Below are 19,553 nucleotides of genomic sequence, written 5' to 3'. Positions count from 1 at the left end.
TTAAAAAAAATTAAAATAATTGTTTCACTTATTTTAATGTTTGATATGGATTAAAAAAACTAAATCCTATTTATGATGTGGTAACAAATTTATGATGTGGTAACAAATTTAAGACCTATGAATGACTTAATAATGATTTAAGACATTTTAATACCAATTAAGGTGTTAGTTTTATACTGAAGAATTAAATGCCTTTTAGGACTTTTTAAGGATCCGCAGGAACCCTGCTTAAGCACATCAGTAACATCTTTTTGCTGTTACCAACTGAAGTTATTTAATTTGGACACAACATGCACAGCGGAAAAACAATGACCTAAAGTATAATTGGAGAATTATAAATAACCATCAGGAATATTCAGCACAAAACTACAGCTTGCTTTTATCAGTGTGTTAACTAAAACTATACCCATATCATATTGATGCACACATTCACATACGTTGTGGAATTTAAAGACGTTTGTTTTAGAAACCTATCATGAAATGAACATTACAGCATTGTACCTTTTTATTGTGTTACATTTCTCCAGCCCAGGGCTCAGCAATCTGCAGTTCTGGAGCCATAACTGGCGTTTTGCACTTCCTCAATTTATCTTTATTTAACTTTTTAAATATGGGTATAACAAATGCAGGATTAGCAGTTTTTCGTGTGATATATTAAATAATTATTTTTGTTCTTTGACAATGTATTTTGTGAAAAACTGGTTAGTTTTAAACTAGGAGCAACATATATGCTCGTGCTCTGTTATGTTTCTCACAAAAAACTGAGAACCACATGTGTTAGGAAGTTATGACAATGTGTTGTGGGAAAGACTGATTCTGTATTTTTTATTTTGCTTATATTTGCTGTATTCGGAGTTTGCAATGTTATTTTGCTTCACACACTGCTGAGATGCTGGGAACGTTTTTGTTTTGGAAACGGGAGGAACAGATCACCTGAGAGAGAACTGACCACTCTTGCTCCCATCTGATACTTTGTTTACTAATATAAAAAGGAGGGGACCGCCCTCAGTCGTTGAAGTCTACCGTGGGTCCGAGTTGGACGCCAGGCCGCGTGGATTGTGCTCTTACCGGACTGACCAGCTTCTCAGTTCTGTGCCAGGGTAAGGGATGGAACATCACACTTGTCTGAAAGCAATCTTGCTTTAAGTGCTTGCTACTTTGCGTGTGTGAAGTGCTTGCTGTTTTGTGTTGCTGTATTCTGTGGGGATAATAAAAATGGGCACTAATATCCTAGCCGAAGCAGTGTTTGTGTTTTTTATTTGTATTTTTTGCCGATCTCTTCCGAACCTGAATAAAAATTTCATAAAACATTGTGGAATAATTTAATTGGATTTCCACAACAGAATTACACTAAAAGTACTAGTAACGTTATTTCAAGTAGATGCAAAACTGCTTTTTCCACATTTTCCACAAATAAAATCCTGTCTTTTTTTATTGTAAAACCTGAAAATGGAGGTTCTTTAAAAAAATGACAACAGGCCAGTCCGATGGGAGAATCTGCCAACAGAACTGCTATTATTTGAGCACCTCACAAATCTGCCTGGTATGAAAGAGTAGCAGGAAGTAATAAACAGTTTACAAACAGTGTCCGAAGCTCCTAAAATAAACTGTTCTGATAAAACATGTGGAAGGACGATCTGTCACTTTAGTTTATAGCTGTAAACTTTCATTTAACAGCTGACTGAACCGTCTTTGGTAGATATTCCTCCAAAAATGACAGGAAAAATAATATGAAACAAACTTTTCAAATGAATTCCCGCAGAAGTCTACGTATATTAATCGCCGAATACCGGAAATCCCGACAACATAAACAAAAGCCCGCGTGGTGGCAGTAAACCACAAAGCTGCCCAAACAAGCTCAAAGAAGATCGCGTTTTCATTCAGTTTTCGGTACTTTTGTGCTCTTAGCATGGGTGGGTACTCTTAATTTAAATGCTGTATTGTTTACGTCCGTTCAACTCTGCTGCGCACAAAATGCCAACCTGATAAACATTTGGTGCAGTATATCCGATCTGTCTTGCGTTCCTTACAATAACAGACTGATCTTGTGTATCTAGCACCCCTCTGTAGAAGATGGAGAGCGATGTTGGCCGTGGCTTGCCTGCTTGCCCTGAAGAGGAGGAAGCGTCCGTGGGTCAGCCCCGTGAACCGGCAGAGGCGGTAGCACGGAGATTTAACTCCTGGTACTGAGGGAGGTGGACTGGACTGTCCCCATGTCCATGCACTGGATGCATGATCTGCCTGCCTCCTGCTCTGGTGGATGTGGGACGAAGGCTGCACTTTGAGCTGCAACACAAGTGACTCTGATTTAAATATAACAGATTATCCAGTTTAGTTAAAAAAAATTGGGATTGTTTAGTCTCTGTAAACATTGCTGAATGACTTTAGCTATGTTTACATGCACATAATTTCATCATCGGATTCAATTCAATTAAATTTAATTTATATTGCGCCAATTCATGAAACATATCATCTCAAGGCACTTTACAAAGTCAAATTAAATCATATTATACAGATTGGGTCAGATTATACAGATTGGTAAAAAAAAATTTACTATATAAGGAAACCCAGTTGATTGCATCAAGTCTTGACAAGAAGCATTCACTCCTCCTAAAAGAGCGTAGAGCCACAGGAACAGTCGTCTGCATTGTTGATGGCTTTGCTCATACTGAGCATGCATGAAACGACAGTGGAGAGAAAAACTCCCCTTTAAAAGGAAGGCCAACTTCCAGCAGAACCAGAACCAGGCTCAGTGTGAACGGTCATCTGCCTTGACCGACTGGGGGTTAAAGAAGACAGAGCAGAGACACAGAAGCACACATTGATCCAGTAATCTGTTCTACATTAGATGGTAATAGCAGATGATCTGTCTTCCCTGAATGATGTCACAGCTAACAGAACGCCAGACCAGATGTACCTTCTATGAAGACAAAAAGAGAGGATTGAAATGTATTCAGATTAAAAAAAACAAAATTATCGGATTTAATTCTTTATATATGTGCGCACAATCAACTAATACGATCATAATGTGTGTGGGTGTGCACCTGGTTTTGTTCAGATTAGAACCACTTTGACATGCAGTTATCAGAGTTGCCCAAAAACAAAATAAACTCAGAAGTACAAAAGCTTCTAATCACCGTTGAAATGTTACTGGATACATAATAATTTTAAGGTCTTTTAATGTTTCAAATGGAAAGGTTGTCGGGACTCGGGAGCAGAGGCCGTTTTGCTTCATTGCTACATTTCCGCCACTCCAAGAGTAAAGCACTCGGTCAGTTTGCCACGTTCAGAGTAATTAGATCCGAACGGGTTCTTTTGTTGCTCCGCACCAACACCTCGGACATTTCTCCGTCTGCTCTTGCAGAGCTAATGTGTGGATTAAAAATGTCAACATGTACCCTTTTTGTTTTCTGATCCATCACAGGTATTTGGCTTCGGGGGAATCCATGGCCAGCCTGGCATCCAGCTACCGACTGGGCTGCGCAACGGTGAGAGAAAGCGTGCACATGTTGTGCGGAGCCATTGAGAAGGTGATGAAGGAGCAGCTCCTCCCTGCGCCTACAGAAGGAGGCTGGAAGGAGGTGGCCCAGAGGTTCTGGGACAAATGGAACTTCCCAAACTGCCTGGGAGCGCTGGGTGGGAGGCACGTGGCCATACAAGCGCCACCGAATTCAGACAGTCGGGCTCTTAAGGACAAAGCCCCGTCCTCCGTCGTGGTTTTGGCACTCGTCGATGCCGATTGCAGGTTTAGGTGTGTTCAGGTGGGGGACTTTGGAAGGGCCAGCGACGGAGGAGTGTTCGCAGGGTCTGAACTGGGTGTAGGGATGGCAGACGGAAATCTAAACGTCCCGTCTGACAGAGCTTTGCCCGGCGCTCCTCACCTCGGCGAGGCTCCGTTTGTCATGGTGGCTGATGCTGCGTTGCCTCTGAAGACGTACCTGATGAGGCCGTACCCGGGTCAGCATCTGTCTCCGGCCAAGAGAACATTCAACTACAGGCTGTGGAGGGCAAGGAGGGTCCTCGATAACGCCTTCGCAATTCTCTCAACTAGGTGGAGGATCCTCCTTCGACGCACAGTTTTGCACAACTCGGACACCTTAGTGGTTGCAACCTGCATTCTCCACAACTTTTTGCTGGCTCCAGATGACAATCAGAGGTTGCTGGACGAAAATGAGGAGTCAGGGCAAAACATGGAGCCGGTGAAGAGTATGGGAGGGAATCGGGCTTCCAGGGCCGCGTGCAACGTCAGGGACACGCTCAGCTCTTTTTTTATGTCGGACGAAGGAAGCCTGCCTTGGCAAAGCAAAATGATTTAGTTTGACGCAGGAGTTTTCTTTGCTCCCTTTTGTGCTTGTTCTTTGTAACTACTGTATTGCTTCATGATGGTTTTTTTTGTTTGTTATTTTTGTTGTTTAAAGTTCTGTTAAGCTGTGTTTCACAGTTAATACAGTGGTTTTTAAGCACTACAGAGATTGCTCAGGTTCAATATTTGGGATCAACACAACGTGTCTGATATTTATTAAACAATTATTGTCATCTTAAAGTTGTATATTGTAAAGCACTAACATTATTTAGTATATTTAACAAAACCCACATCTTTTGAAATACCCGGTATCCTATAAGTAATTTTCTAATCTTCACATCAGTGCAACATAACCGGAATCCACTTCAGTTTTGCACTTCAAGGCTCATTGTCCTGCCTCATTTTTGAAATCTCCCTTTTAAACTCCAGTCCTCATATTTTCAAAGAATCCTAAGACTAAAAATAGCCCTTAGTGATGTCAGTTTTTGTAGGAAAAAAATCTTGGAATTTTATCTCTAAGATAAGGTAATCACATAGCAACTCTGTCCTTAAGAGAGCTCCTTAAGTGAAAAGGTTAGAAGTAGCGAGGAGGACTTTTAGTGAGCCTAATGATCCATCCATCCATCCAGACCAGCTATCTATCTAGATAATCAGCTTGTAGCCATGAGCAGCAAGGTAAAGTCAAACAGTTTGGATGTGCCACTCTGTGTCGTACGTCCATGCAGAGCTTTTTGAATCTACCTACTGAAGTCACTTTCCAATTGTATTTATTTATTGAGATGCGATCAAGTTTAAGCCCTTTCTTCCAGCTCGGATCAAAATCACTCGTCGTTGGCCGACCTGAATACACATTGAGCTTGTTTGACTTTCAGCAAAACCAACAAAAAAGGCAAAAAAAACAACCGAGCTGGACTTTGATGCTCTGCTCCTCTTTTTGCTTCGTTCAAACTTAAGCTCCCTGCACCGTTTCCACGCAGCAGATGCAGCAGACGACGAGAAGACAGACTGTTTTCACCATGAGGGTCTTGATATTCCTCTGTGTATTTGGATGGGCTGTGGCAGCAACAAACGGAATGACTTTTGATTGCAATGTAACTTATCAAGTTTAATTTGAAGTTTGAAGAGTTTGAGGAGAGTAATGGAAACAGCACTTTGACTTTCAGGATCTCTTACGACAGCTGGATGATTGTCATCCTAACAAAGCTAGAATTAGAGGGATTTTAATCAGATCTGTTCGGTATTTAAAGTGACTCCAAGTTTCTTGTATTCATGAAGCTGGAAAAATTAAAGGGCAGGATCAGAGTGTAAAGTGAAGCGTTTGTAAACTGCATGAACAACCCTCAGATTGAGGTTAATTATCTTTAAATTTCATTTTCAGCGTTGTACCATCTTTTTGGAGGGGTCCAACAAAACAAAAGTAAGTTGATGGAGAAATTAATTTCACAGTTCTGATGGCGTCAGACAGTCTGGGAGATTTGGATAAAAACTGACCGTAAAATGTATGATTAGGGTTCTTTAAAGGAAACAAACTTTTCTCCATTCATCATTTATGTCAGCAACGTGTTACCACCCTCTACAGTTAAATAAAATGTAGTTTTTATAACTTATATAACTTATACGTTACTAGCCCACACGCTAGTAACTGGAACCCTCTTGAAACGAGACTTCCGTTTGAAACCGAGGATAATTAAAACCACATAGGAAACTGCTTCAACAGCACTCCTTTACATCTGCGGTTCAAAACCTAGTTTTACTAAACTCGCTTTCCATTTCTAAATTTAAATATTTAAACCATTTCGTCTCACCACGCCTGATTTTTCTTTACATGACATTTTCAGCCGAATACGACAGATGCAGTGGCACCGAAAAGGTCCAACACAACAACCAACTCATCGACTGTAAGTAGATACACATAATTATACTCTTACCTTTTATAAACGTCCTCATTCATCATTTTATGTGGAGACTAAAGTAGAGTTTAGTTTTAACCACTGGTTCTCAAACCTCTTGTTGCGCCCCCCACTGAAGAATACAAATATCAACAAAATGGTTAAAAAAAAAAAATCCAACTTTTGTTTTCTCTCTTAATGCATTGCTCTGATGATTACCCAGAATCCCTGTTATATTTTATGACAGTTAAAAACATTTTACAAGAGTTTCTAACAAAATGTAAACACATTTAGCCTGAAACATCCCTGCAGTCAAAACGAAGGATAAAATAAAAAAACGATTTTGTTTTTATAACTTATATTTGTCTTTTATTTTGCATGCTACCTCTATGTTGCAAGTTAACTCAAAACTGTTCTTGTTGAGTAACTTTGCATTCCTACATGAAATGATTAAACGTGTAAAAAAAAATTGTTTTAAAATCAGAATTTAGACTTTAATATAAATTTTCCCAGTGAAAAAACTTGTTTTAAATGTAGGTTGTCATACATTTGAGTTTTAAAAATCAGCTTTTTTTGGGAGGTTTTGTTGCCCTGTGAAGTACAAAGTCCACATTCTTACTCGCACCACAGAAAAACCAGAGTAAGTGAAATAGCCACTTATGCTTGTCTTCAATGGTTTTCCTCTTTTTTAGGTGCCAGGACAGAACAGCTCCATCACTGTACAGGTAGGTGGACTTACTTTTTTCTGGATATTTTTGGACTTTTTTCTTGTTTTAGGGACCAGAGAAAAGGTTGGATATTTTTTGGATATTGTGACATCACCCCACAGGTTTTTTTTCTTTTTTTCTTTTAAGCGTGAGGGTGGACAGTTGAGTCGTGCGCTACGTGTGTCTCTCTGGGTTTATTCCCATGGTGAAGCGTTGCACGGTGCAGCTTGAAGTGCCGTACGTCAGTCTAATAACAGCTAGTCCTAGCTTTAATGTTTGTAAGGCTTTTAGCTGTGCTGAGGCGCGTTGAAGAGCTTTACTGGCTTTTCTATGTTTCTCTCAAAAAAAAACCTTTTTATACTTAGACAACTTTATTGTCATTTTGTATGTACAAAGTGCGTACAGAACAAAATTTCGTTTGCATACAGCTTGAAAGATCACAGTAAATTGCAGTAAATTTCAGGATAAAGATGCAGCAGCGGTTTATGTAAACAACTGAAATGTAAACAATGTAAAAAAAAAAAAAAAAAAAAAAAAAAAAAAAATCACAGTAAATTGTAAGGAAAAAATCACAGTAAATTGCAGTAAATTTCAGGATAAAGATGCAGCAGCGGTTTATGTTAACAGTTGAAATGTAAACAATGCAAGAAAACCACAGTAAATTGTAGGGAAAAATAACAGTAAATTGCAGTAAATTTCAGGATAAAGGTGCAGCAGCTAACCTGACTCTTGCCAGACGGATGTCACTCCGCCTAGCTCCACTCACATACATCTGGTACCTTTCTATAGGAATTGCCAAAAATCCTTGCGTATGATTGGATAAGCCACTTGTCTGTCATCTTTATCGACGTGCTATTTCAACCACTCACACCGAAGCTAACCCGTGACACTGTGAGAGCAACGCAGGAAAAAAAAAACCTTTTTTTTTTAATTTTTTTTTTATGTGTTTGCGGCTCTAGTGGCACGCGTTTTATTGACAGTCAGCTGACAGGAAGAGGGTGGAAGACAGGCGGCAAAGCGTCGTGAGTCAGAGTCGATCCCGGGCCGACCACGTCGAGGCCTAAAGGACTTCTAACATGGTTCGCGCTAAACGCTCCGCCAATTTTATTGCCCGCCACGGGCAATAAAATTGGTTGGAGAAATCACTCTCTATGGAAGATGTCCCAGATGGATGTGAGTGGAGCTAGGCAGAGCGACATCCATCTGGCAAGAGTCAGGATATGCAGCAGCACCTTGAAATGTAAACAATGTAAAACAACAGTGCAGGGGAAAGTTCAGTTTCCATTTTGTGGCTTCGGCAGTTCAACAGTCTGATGGCATATGTGCAAATATGCAGTTATGCAAGTGTGGTGCAGTGTCCATTTTGGGCTTCAGCAGTTCACAGTCCATTTAGTGGCTTCAGCAGTCCAGCATTCTGAAGCATATGTGCAGTGTGCGGATGTGGTACAGAGTCCATTTTGCGGCCTCAGCAGTTCAGAGTCCCTAGCAGTTCAACAGTCTGATGGCAACAGGGAAAAAGCTTTTGCAGAACCTGGAGGACCCACAGCGGATGCTGCGGAACCTCTTCCCAGAAGGCAGTAGGGAGAACAGTCCATGGTGGGGGTGTGAGGGGTCCCTGATGATATTACGGGCTCGGGACACACATCGCTGTGATGAGATATCGTTGATGGAGGGGAGAGGAGCCAGGATGATCCCTTCTGCTGTCCTCAACACTCTCCTCGCGTTCTTCCAGTCGGCGGCACTGCAGCCTCCACACCACACAGAGAGACAGCTGGTCAGAATGCTCTCTATGGTGCTTCTGTAGAAGGTCCTGAGGATGGGCGGGGGCCGTGGGCTCTCCTCATCCTCTGCAGGAAGTACAATCGCTTCTGTGCCCTCTTCACCAGTGACGTGGTGTTCACAGACCAGGTGAGGTTGTCCGTGATGTGCACCCCCAGGAACTTGGTGCTGCTGACCACCTCCACAGCTGAGCTGTTGATGAGCAGTGGAGCGTGGTGCAATGGAGCTCCTTTGTCTTCTCCATGTTCAGGATCAGGCTGTTGTCTCTGCACCAGCTCACCAGTTGCTCCACCTCGTCTCTCTAGTCCTGGTCGTTGTCGTCTCTGATCAGGCCCACCATCATTGTGTCGTCAGCAAACTTCACGATGTGATTGGTGGTGAACTTGGGGACGCAGTCGTGTGTCATCAGGGTGAACAGCAGGGGCTCAGGACGCAGCCCTGAGGGGAGCCCGTGCTGAGGGTGATGACATCAGAGGTGTTCTGACCGACCCGGACTGACTGAGGTCTGTTGGTGAGGAAGTCTAGCAGCCAGTTGCGAAGGGGTGTGCTGAAGCCCAGATGTTCCAGTTTTCCCACCAGATGTTGTGGGATGATGGTGTTCAACGTGAACTGAAGTCCAGGAACAGCATCCGCACGTGCGTGTTCTTCTCCTCCAGGTGTGCTAGGCTCAGATGAAGAGCAGAGGAGATGGCGTCCTCAGTGGAGCGGTTCCTTCGGTAGGCAAACTGGAAGTGTTGGGGGAAGGCTGGAGACGATGTGTTCCTTTACCAGCCTTTCAAAGCACTTCATCATGATGGGAGTCAGTGCAACAGGCCGGTAGTCGTTAAAACAGGTGACTTGAGGTTTCTTCGGCACCGGAATGATGGAGGCAGACTTAAAACATGCTGGCACTGTGGCTTGGTCCAGGGAGGTGTTAAAAATGTCTGTGAGGACACCAGCCAGCTGACCTGCACACTCCTTTAGCATCCGCCCAGGTATGTTGTCTGGACCTGGGGCCTTCCGCAGGTTGACTCGTCTCAAAGTCTTCCACACGTTGGCAGTGTCAAGGTGGAGGACCCCCTCTTCCTGATGGGGGACAGCTTTCACTGCTGGAGTGCTGTTTAGTGCCTCAAAACTTCCAAAGAAGTATTTAGTCCATTGAGGAAGTCAGCATCAACTTCACCCACCAAAGGGGGGAGGGCGTGTTGTTTTTGGTGATCGCCCGTATGCCTTTCTACATGCTCCTGGTGTCTCTGCAGTCATGGAAAAGCTCCTGGATTTTCTTAGTGTGGTTCCGCTTCGCTAACTTGATGGCACGGTTCAGGTTGGCTCTCAATGTTTTCAGTGCCTCCTTGTCACCAGACTTGAAGGCTGAGTTCTGTGCTTTTAGCGCATATTATATATATATATATATATATATATATATATATATATATATATATATATATATATATATATATATATATATATATATATATATATATATATACACTCCTGATCAAAATCTTAAGACCAGTCAAAAATTTGCAAGAATTAGCATTTTGCAACACTGAATCTTAAGAAGGTTCTAAATAGAGCTTCACAATGTTAAAAGGACAAATCAGTGCAAGAGACAAGAACATTTGAGCAGGGAATTGTCTGGAAACTGCATTTACACTCAAACATGATTTTTTCAGCTGATCAAAAGTTTAAGACCATAGTCTTTAAAAGCCAAAAGCTGTGCAAACATCTGGATTCCATGTCATTTTCTGTGAAGTCTTTACACTATCAAGACCTCCTGATGGCAAAAGCAAAAAAGCTCACTGACTTTGAACGTGGTAGGATTGTTGAGCTGCATAAGCAAGGCCTCTCACAACGTGCCATCGCTGCTGAGGTTGGACGCAGTAAGACAGTCATTTTGCATTTTTTAAATGATCCTGAGGGTTATGGAACAAAAAAGTCAAGTGGTAGACCCCCAAAGATTTCACCAGCTCTGAACCGCAGGATCCGATTGGCTGTCCGTCAACCCTCTACCCAAATTAAGGCCATTACTGGTGCTGACTGCAGCCCAATAACCATCAGACGGCATCTGCGAGAGAAGGGCTTCAGAAACAAAAAACGTCTTCAAAAGCCAACGTCTTCTTCAACACCACAGAATTGCCCGTTTGGACTTTGCAAGGATGCACCAAACATGGGACATTGAAAGGTGGAAGAAAGTTGTCTTCTCTGATGAGAAAAGTGGACCTTGATGGTCCTGATGGCTTCCAACGTTACTGGCATGACAGGGAGATCCCACCTGAGATGTTTTCTACACGGCACAGTGGTGGGGGCGCCATTATGATTTGGGGTGCGTTTTCCTTCAATGGAACAATGGAGCTTCAGGTTGTGCAGGGGCGTCAAACAGCAGCTGGCTATGTGGAGATGTTGCAGCGGGCATCCCTCATGACTGAGGGCCCTCGTCTGTGTGGTAATGATTGGGTTTTTCAACAGGACAATGCTGCAGTTCACAATGCCCGCCTGACAAAGGAGTTCTTCCAAGAGAATAACATCACTCTTTTGGACCATCCTGCATGTTCCCCGGATCTAAACCCAATTGAGAACATTTGGGGATGGATGGCAAGGGAAGATTACAAAAATGGACATCAGTTCCAGACAATGGATGCCCTTCGTGAAGCCATCTTCAACACTTGGAGCAACGTTCCCACTAGCCTCCTGGAAACACTGGCATCGAGCATGCCTAAACGATTGTTTGAAGTCATCAACAAGAATGGTGGAGCTACTCATTACTGAGTCCTTTTTTTTGACATTTTGATTTCTGTTTTGGGGGATTTTCGGGTTTTTTTGAGCTATGGTCTTAAACTTTTGATCAGCTGAAAAAATCATGTTTGAGTATAAATGCAGTTTTCAGACAATTCCCTGCTCAAATGTTCTTGTCTCTTGCACTGATTTGTCCTTTTAACATTGTGAAGCTCTACTTAGAACCTTCTTAAGATCCAATAGTGCAAAATGCAAATTCTTGCAATTTTTTGACTGGTCTTAAGATTTTGATCAGGTATATATATATATATACACATACATACACATAACAGATGCCTTAAGTCTTTCACACATTTTCTGCAAAGTTTGTTTTACATTCCTAAATTGCAAGGATCAGTTGTGGTTTATGGCATATGGTTGTAGGCTACTGACTATGGCTGGGGATTGTTAAGAATCTCACAATTGGTTTCTTTGGCCCACAATTCAATATTGATTTATTTTGCAATATGTAGAAGTACACAATTAATCTGTCGTTATATTTTAGATTTTTCTTTATTTATATTTTGTCAAGGCTGTCTGTTTGCAAACTACCAAGTAAATCATTTCATCTCATGACGCCTGATTTTTCTTTAAATTAAATTTTCAGCTGAATGCTACAGATGCAGTGGCACTGAATGCGTCCGATACCACAACCAACTCATCCACTGTAAGTAGAAACACATAATTATACTGTTTCAGCATTTTTGAGGATAGAAGAATATTTGAGATTCCAGCTAAAAATTAATCCTTAGTTAAATTACAACATTTTAAAAGGGAATAAAATGGAGAATAATCCTGAATTGTTAACTGTTATGCAAGGGATCTACAGTATGATCACCTTTTGAAACCTGAATTTGGTTTTCTGGAAATCGAGCCAAAAAAGTGTCATCTTCACATCTGAAATATGTTTGTGGGAAAAGTGTGTGTCCATTTTAATACCAGGTGCTCTAGGGCAAAATGTGTCAAACAGTGCAGACCTTTTTATTCTGCTCAAGTTTTAACATTTCTTACTTTTTTGAAAAACGTAGTTTTTAGATTTTTCTTTTTCTTCTTTCCTGATGAAAATCGAGCTATGAAACAAACCCAAAATAGATTTAATTTATAGAATATTGAGGGAGGTGATAGATTTATCACATTTAATGTCAAAAAGACAAATTGGAAAAATATTTATATTTATTTAATTGCAACATACATTTCAATGAAATTCATCCTCAATTTTCTATCTGGGAAATCCAGTTTATGTGGCATTCAAGCAACCAGATCAATAACTGGTTGCTGCAGCTCAGAATCAGATACTTATAGTCGCAGCTGAATCTAAAAGGTAAATATTTTTCAACTCAAATGAGATCTGGTTCCAGTTTCAGGTCCCCGGTACCTATAACAAATTTGCATTTGGTATTTAGATCTTATATTTCCTGTTTTTATACAGGGATGTGAACTTTGAAAGCTAAAATTCAAAACATTTTGTAATTAAAACTTTTAACCTCAGACAAGAAATTCAATCATGCACCTCTTTTACATTCCTTCTCAACATTAAAGCCAAAAACAGAAATAAGAAAAGCTGTGATATCAGAGGAACATATTTGATTGTTTTCTAGTTGTACGCTTAGTGTTCGAGATCCGTCTCTGAGTCGTGGAAGGCTAAAAGATGAACTGAACCTAAACTGAATTTAGTCAGAAACTCTGATCCCTATCATTTAAAAATGTCCTTCAAGTCTAGCTTTAGGGAAGAAAAACTTAAGAAAACATAAAATATAAATAACAGATGCCTTAAGTCTTTCAGTTTCTGCAAAGTTTGTTTTTACATTCCCAAATTGCACGGATCAGTTGTGGTATATGGCATATGGTTGTAGGCTATTGACCAGGGCTGGGGATTGTTAAGAATTTCACAATTTGATACAATTTTGATTCTTTGGCTCACAATTCAACTTTAAAGTATTACACTAGCTACTCAGGGCTGGGCTGGCTGGAAAGTGACCTGGGAGTATAAGGTGGAAAAGTTGGGACAATTCCAATGACCTCTGACTGACGGGCCTCAAAAAGAAAACGTTAAAAATTATAGGAGGTTTTGGGATGATTAAGATTTTTTTTTCCATGGGGCCAACATTTTTGATGACTCCCCTGCCTGGGAGTTCCTGACAGACTGCCTCACTTTCAACTGCTTGGTTGAAGTTTTATTGAAAAACATAAGTATATATCAATTACAGCTAATGTGATTATTTTAATTGTAAGATGGCCAATATCATATAATATATATGGATGATATATATAATATATATAGATGATATTTATAATATATATAGTCTATTATAAAAAGCCACCTTTTTTTAATGCACATCTGGCTTAAGTTCATTGTTAGTAGAAGCCAGAAATGTTAAAATGTGTTGCTGAATTTTCCTGGAGAGCTTTTTTTTTTCCACCTCAGTTTTTAGGTGAAAATGTTTTTAGCTCGTAGCTTCAGTTATTGACAGGTATTGCTCTGCAGAGGAATGACATGACGAGCCAGAGCCACAGCACCAGGCGTCTTTCTATTAAACGCGAGAGACAAATTGGGCTTTTCGATTCAGGACTGCTAAGTTATAAGCACCAACAGGGGCGCCATAAAAAAAAAAACAGTAGTCCCAGTCTATTACTGTTTTAACATTGCTGTAAAATAATTGACTTTATTTCCATTTACGTTGTGCAGCTTTTGCCCGTACAACGTGAATCACTCAAAACTGTCGCTCATGAATTCAAAGGTCTGGGGAACTAATCAATTCAGATGATTTAATAATTAGACACTGAATAATGAATTAGTAAAAGATTCATTGCAATGTATTGATGAATCGATGCTTTTACCTACTCCTACTATTGACTGATGTAAAGTCTGTTATCTAGCGTCAGTTTCAAACGTTAATATTGTATCTATTGCAATTTTAGACCAATGAAGGGGATGCTCAGACTGAAAGAAGCAAACGAGATACAGAAAAGGTAGGTGGAAAAGTGTCAAAGTGATTTTTCATAAACTTTAAAATCAAACGATTAACAGTTTTAGACTACTTGTATAGCTATCCAGGAGTGGTTGGATTACCATTGCTGTATGCTGTGTGAATCATGGGCTGTGTCTCATTCCGCCTACTTCTACACTTCGAACACTTAGTTTTAAGTATGTAGTGTAGATAACACAAAAAGTCAGTGCACTGAAAGTACCCGGATGACCCCCTAAAAACGGGCACAAAATGCAGTGTGTAACGATGGACCCTATTCGCACTAAACGGACGCCATCTTGACTACAAAGCGGAAAGGGAGGGGCTAAGGACGTCGGGAAGATGTTCCCATTTTGAAAATAATGGCGGACAATTCAGCCGAGACAGCCGGAGCTGCGACACCGCAATTATATAAATGTAAGTAATGGTGGTAATACGAGGCATTGTACCCGATAGGTGTTTGTAAAATACACAAACATACCTCATGTTCAGCCAATATTTGGAGGATCCTGCGTTGACGTCGGAGGTGATGTAATTTCAACATGCTGTGAATGTAAACGATTGTTGTTTTTATTTAAAAAAAAAAAAAAAACGCCGGCAGATTATATTTTTTGGCGGTCTGAAAAATTCGCAGTCACGTGTGTTGCGTTCGTCACGTCATCCCGTCATTTCCGGTAAGTGTTTTAAAATAAGTGTTCCTTTTGGAACACTACTAACGGTCGAAAGTGGGCACTACGGCAGTAAGTGGTCAGTGCACATCAGCAGTGCACTGACGGAAGTATTCGGAATGAGACACAGCCATGTTTTATGTAGAGACTGAAGTAGAGTTGACTGTAGGCTCCTGTAACCATCTTCAATATTTCATCTAAACCATCCTAAGCCCTATAACAGCTGGCATGGTCTAACTGGTCCTGGTTTTAATCCGGAGGAAAATGACAGCCAGGTAAGAAACTATTTCTGTCTCTTAATTTAATATTTTTGTGAGTTAAAAAAAAAAATAGAAATTAAGAGAGAAATATCAAAAGCCAACCTCACTCAATATTTGTTTGAAACCACATTTGCATTTGTTATTTAGATCTTAAATTTTCAGTTTTTATGCAGAGATGTGAATTTAGCTTTTACCAAGATATCCTTTTTAGACATGGACTGAAAGTGAAAAATGAATTATCCCATCATCAGAGGAAATTCCCATCAGTTGAAAACACTATATTTTTTAATTAAATTTTCAGTTGAATGGGACAGACGTAGACCCACAGAACGGGTCCAACAACACCACCAGCTCATCAACTGTAAGTAGACACAGATAATTGTAATTTTTCAAAATTTTTGATCACCTAAGGATCAAATAAAACTCAAGAAGTCAAACAAAGTAAATTGTTTAGTAATTGCTGGATTTATAATAAACGACACAAAACCATCCAACTACAAAGTCTTTGCATTACTTGCTTCTTACTCTAATTTTCTTACTTTATTTGTTTTTCTGTTGATTAGTATAAACTGTTACATTTTGCCTTAAAACAATTTACTCTTGTATTGGTACTTTGCAGCTTTACCTATAGATGGAAATCTAACTTTGAAGTTTTAATTTTTCTTTCAATACTTGGTATATAGATTTTCATTTCTTTGTCTTTTCTTTCCTAATCAAAATCAAGCTGTAAACAACCCAAAATAAGATTTCCTTTACAGAGAAATAGACTGGAAATTTGTTTTGTTTGAGTTTTAGGTTGTATATCCAAGAAATCCTTTTTTTATTTTATTTAGCTCAGTAGTGTACAGTATAATCACTCTTGGAATATTTTACCATCTTCTCTGTGGTCTAAAATCCACATTCTTGCAAGCAAACCAACACAAACACTGAATAAATGGAAATATGTATAGATGGTATAAAGCGTTTTCTCCTTTTATTTTAGGTAGCAGAATCCTCTCAGTGCTTTTCTAAACTCCTAAAATACTTTTCTACACTTTTCTTTATGTTTCACTGTTGTGTCTAATTTTAGAAGAAAAGAAAATGAAGGACAAACATGTTACTGTAGGCAGACTTGATCCTTATAAAGTGTTGATATCTCTGGATATGTTAGCAAACATTGATTAAAACACAATGATGGGAAGATTAATTAATGACCATCCTTTTATTTAATGAATGGGTGAGCCCAAGTCTGTTTCTCAGTAAAATGTCCCCGGATGTTTTTGGCCCTACTTGTGGCTATTAGAAGAAAAGTACTCCGTTTTGTCTATGACATTTTTACATCAAAGAAGACAGCAAAAGTTATAAAACGTGTTTCAGTGCATCAGCTTCATTTCCTGGAGGGCTAAATTTGTACCAATCGTGAACTGTCAGTTTCAGGTCTCCAGTACAGCCAAACCTAGAACCAGAGCCAAACCAACGGTAGGTAAAAACACCCACTCACAGGACAAAATGTTATTGACAGACTTCACCATTACCTGTTTAGATATGTATTCAGGCGTCCTGTGTCATGTAGAGCCTGAGGTACTGTTACCTGTTCTGTAACTAACATCATCTACGCCCCAGCAGAAACCAAGTAGCTCCTGGCATCCTCTAAAGCAGGGGTGTCAAACATACGGCCCGCGGGCCGCATCCGGTCCGCCGAACAATTTAGTCCGGCCCTGTGTCTAAATGCATTATCATTATTAAAAAAAAAAAAAAAAAAAGTGTCCAGTGTCCTGTCTGGCAGTGTCCTGTCTGGCAATGTGGCAATAAGATGCCACAAAGAGCTCATCAGATTTGACTTTCACAAGTGGACAAGATAAAAGGAAGAGAATGATAAAACAATTATTGAAAAAAAACATGTACTGTACTTCATTCATTTGAAAATATGCAGTTCCTATATTGTCCACGAGGGGCGCTGTGTTTTAATTAGCAGATTAAGCTTCAGGTGTGAAAAAATTTAAATCATTTCTTAATTTTTATCTTTTTGATGTATTTTGTCATGCAGGACTGTGTTTTTAAAAAATGTGAATAAATATTTTTCAACATTGTACAATCACTGTTATCAGTTCTTATGCATAATGCACAAGTAAATGTTTAACTGAGTAAAAGTATTGTTGAAATTGCACATACTTTTCTTAAAAACGCTGTTATTCATAATATATTGTGTAAAAGTGAAATTCATTTAATATAAAAATTAACAACAAGTCCACTTTTATTAGTTCTATTTAATCTTGCAATGAGTTTACTCGTGTGGCCCTCTTGAGATCAGATTAAGCTGTATGCGGCCCCTCAACCAAAATGAGTTTGACACCCCTGCTCTAAAGGGTCCTGGTTTTGAAGCAGAGGAAAATGACATCCAGGTAGGAAACAAGTTTCTGTCTCTTAATTATATACTTTGGCAAGCTATAAACATGAGGAATTAAATGAGAAGTATATTAAATTATAGAAAATATATTAATCTAGTATTTGAGAGCGGTATCTGAGTCTTGGAAACTGTCAGGAGTGAATAAATCCTGTTTTCATGTTTTTTGTCAACATAAAATGGAAACTGAGGTTAAAAGATGAGCTGGACCTAAACTGAATTTGGTCAGAAACTCTGACCATCATTTAGGAATGCCGTCCAAGCCTAGCTTTAGGGAAGAAAAATATAAAGACACGGATAATATAAATAAAAGATGCCTCAAGACTTTCACAGTTTCTGTACTTTATTTTTATATCCCTAAATTGTAAGGATCAGTTGTGGGATACAGCATATGGTTATAGGCTACTGACTGTGATATAATGTCTAATGGCATCTATATCAGTTTTAAACGTTAAGTGATACCGCATCTATTGCAATTTCAGACCAATGAAGGAGATGCTCAGACTGAAAGAAGCAAATGAGAAACAGAAGAGGTAGGTGAAAAGAAAATGACAGAATAAAGTGATTTTTCATCAACTTCAGAATGTAGGAGCCAAACAATGAACAGCTCTAGACTATTTACATAGCTATCCCTGACTGTTTTGGATTAGCCTTACTGTATGCTGTGTGACTCGTGTTTTATGTAGAGACTGAGAAAGAGTTGACTGTAGAGTTATGTAACCATGTTTAAGGCTCCATCTAAATTAGCCCAATAACATCTAGTATCCACTAAAGAATCCTCCAAGTTACTCATCAGAAGGAACCGTTTCCCCAGCTGTCATTTATATCTCAGAAAAGGAAATGACTGTTAAAATCTCTTTGATCGTAAATGAGCAAGTATCCTTATTTTCTGTTGCAGAAATAGCAGAAGTAATGGAAGATGCACAGCTGAGGTCTCATGGAAACATGTCCAGGAACACAAACTAGACCACAAATCTAGACTCTGTAGATGATGCAATCATCACAAAATAAAATATAAACATCTCTTGTGAAACAGGATTTATTTGTTTTAAATGCATTGCAAAAGTTCATGCCAACGGGTATAAGGCATGGGTGTGACAAAAAAAAAGGTCCAAATCAAAGGTTAAACTGTTTTGGTAAAAATAATAAAATTTGTCGTTCAGTAAAATATTGATACAGAAAGAAAAAGAACGTTTCTCAAGACGTCTCATCTAGATGTCAAACATATTTGTAAAATTTAGTTTTGATAAAAGTCAACTACACTAATATTTGTCCTACAGATTTAAAATTTAGATGAAAATATTTAATCTCAGAGGACAAATCCAACCATGGAGCTGCCACTATTCAACCTCAGGGTTCTCGCCAGGATTTCTTTTCAGCGTAATGGTAAATTTGTCAGATGGTGAACAATTCTAATAATTATGCTTTCATTTTTATCACTGTACATAATTTAAATATATTTTTCAGTATTGTAACACTGTTAAAACAACAATAAAGTTTAAAATATTGAATTCACCTATTCACCATCTTAGTTTTTTCCTACATGATGGCTTTAATGCTCATATACAACATCTTAACACCTTGAAAGGAGCAATTAAGGTGAAAATATTTGTCTGTTGGAATACCTGCAATGAGAAGTGAGAGAGCGACAGATTTCTGACATTTATAAGAGCTCACTCGTATGGAGAGTCTGAGCCCCATTTCTCAGCAAACTATCTGGTAATGTTCATTAATGATAATCTATGATGTCAACCAATCATCTTAAAACAACAAACGGTCTAACCTACAAGGATCAAGATTAACTCACCAGAAATGAGGAAGTAATGGTCATCTCTCCGAAGGGC

General features: G+C 39.3%; 2 protein-coding genes and 1 long non-coding RNA gene across 4 annotated transcripts; all 3 read left to right on the top strand.

Annotated features, from left to right (window-relative positions):
- The first annotated feature begins 2,217 nt into the window (after positions 1–2,217).
- Positions 2,218–4,531, top strand: LOC118556731 (protein ALP1-like). Of its 2 annotated transcripts, none has more exons than XM_036124839.1 (2): positions 2,218–2,297; positions 3,425–4,531. In XM_036124839.1, the coding sequence occupies exons 1-2, from the start codon at positions 2,233–2,235 to the stop codon at positions 4,314–4,316; spliced, it is 957 nt and encodes a 318-aa protein (XP_035980732.1). In that variant the 5' UTR covers positions 2,218–2,232; the 3' UTR covers positions 4,317–4,531. The 2 variants fall into 2 exon arrangements, with proteins under 2 accessions (XP_035980732.1, XP_035980733.1); XM_036124840.1 differs by lacking the exon at positions 2,218–2,297 and adding an exon at positions 2,904–3,271 and having other exon boundaries at positions 3,425–4,529.
- A 734-nt stretch (positions 4,532–5,265) lies between these two features.
- LOC118556732 lies at positions 5,266–17,033 on the top strand. Its single transcript, XM_036124842.1, has 10 exons — positions 5,266–5,394; positions 5,682–5,720; positions 6,142–6,201; positions 6,885–6,917; positions 12,040–12,099; positions 14,352–14,402; positions 15,279–15,341; positions 15,628–15,687; positions 16,737–16,784; positions 16,929–17,033. Exons 1-10 carry the CDS (start codon positions 5,284–5,286, stop codon positions 17,031–17,033), a joined length of 630 nt encoding a protein of 209 aa, XP_035980735.1. The 5' UTR covers positions 5,266–5,283.
- A 554-nt stretch (positions 17,034–17,587) lies between these two features.
- Positions 17,588–18,745, top strand: LOC105933027. Its single transcript, XR_004927316.1, has 3 exons — positions 17,588–17,707; positions 18,192–18,242; positions 18,608–18,745. It is a non-coding gene; the product is annotated as an uncharacterized LOC105933027 (long non-coding RNA).
- The last annotated feature ends 808 nt before the right edge of the window (positions 18,746–19,553 follow it).

The sequence above is a fragment of the Fundulus heteroclitus genome, chromosome 21, assembly GCF_011125445.2.
Source record: "Fundulus heteroclitus isolate FHET01 chromosome 21, MU-UCD_Fhet_4.1, whole genome shotgun sequence".
Lineage (NCBI taxonomy): Eukaryota > Metazoa > Chordata > Actinopteri > Cyprinodontiformes > Fundulidae > Fundulus > Fundulus heteroclitus.
The sequence above is the reverse complement of the archived record's forward strand: the minus strand, read 5'-3'. Positions and strand labels throughout refer to the sequence as shown.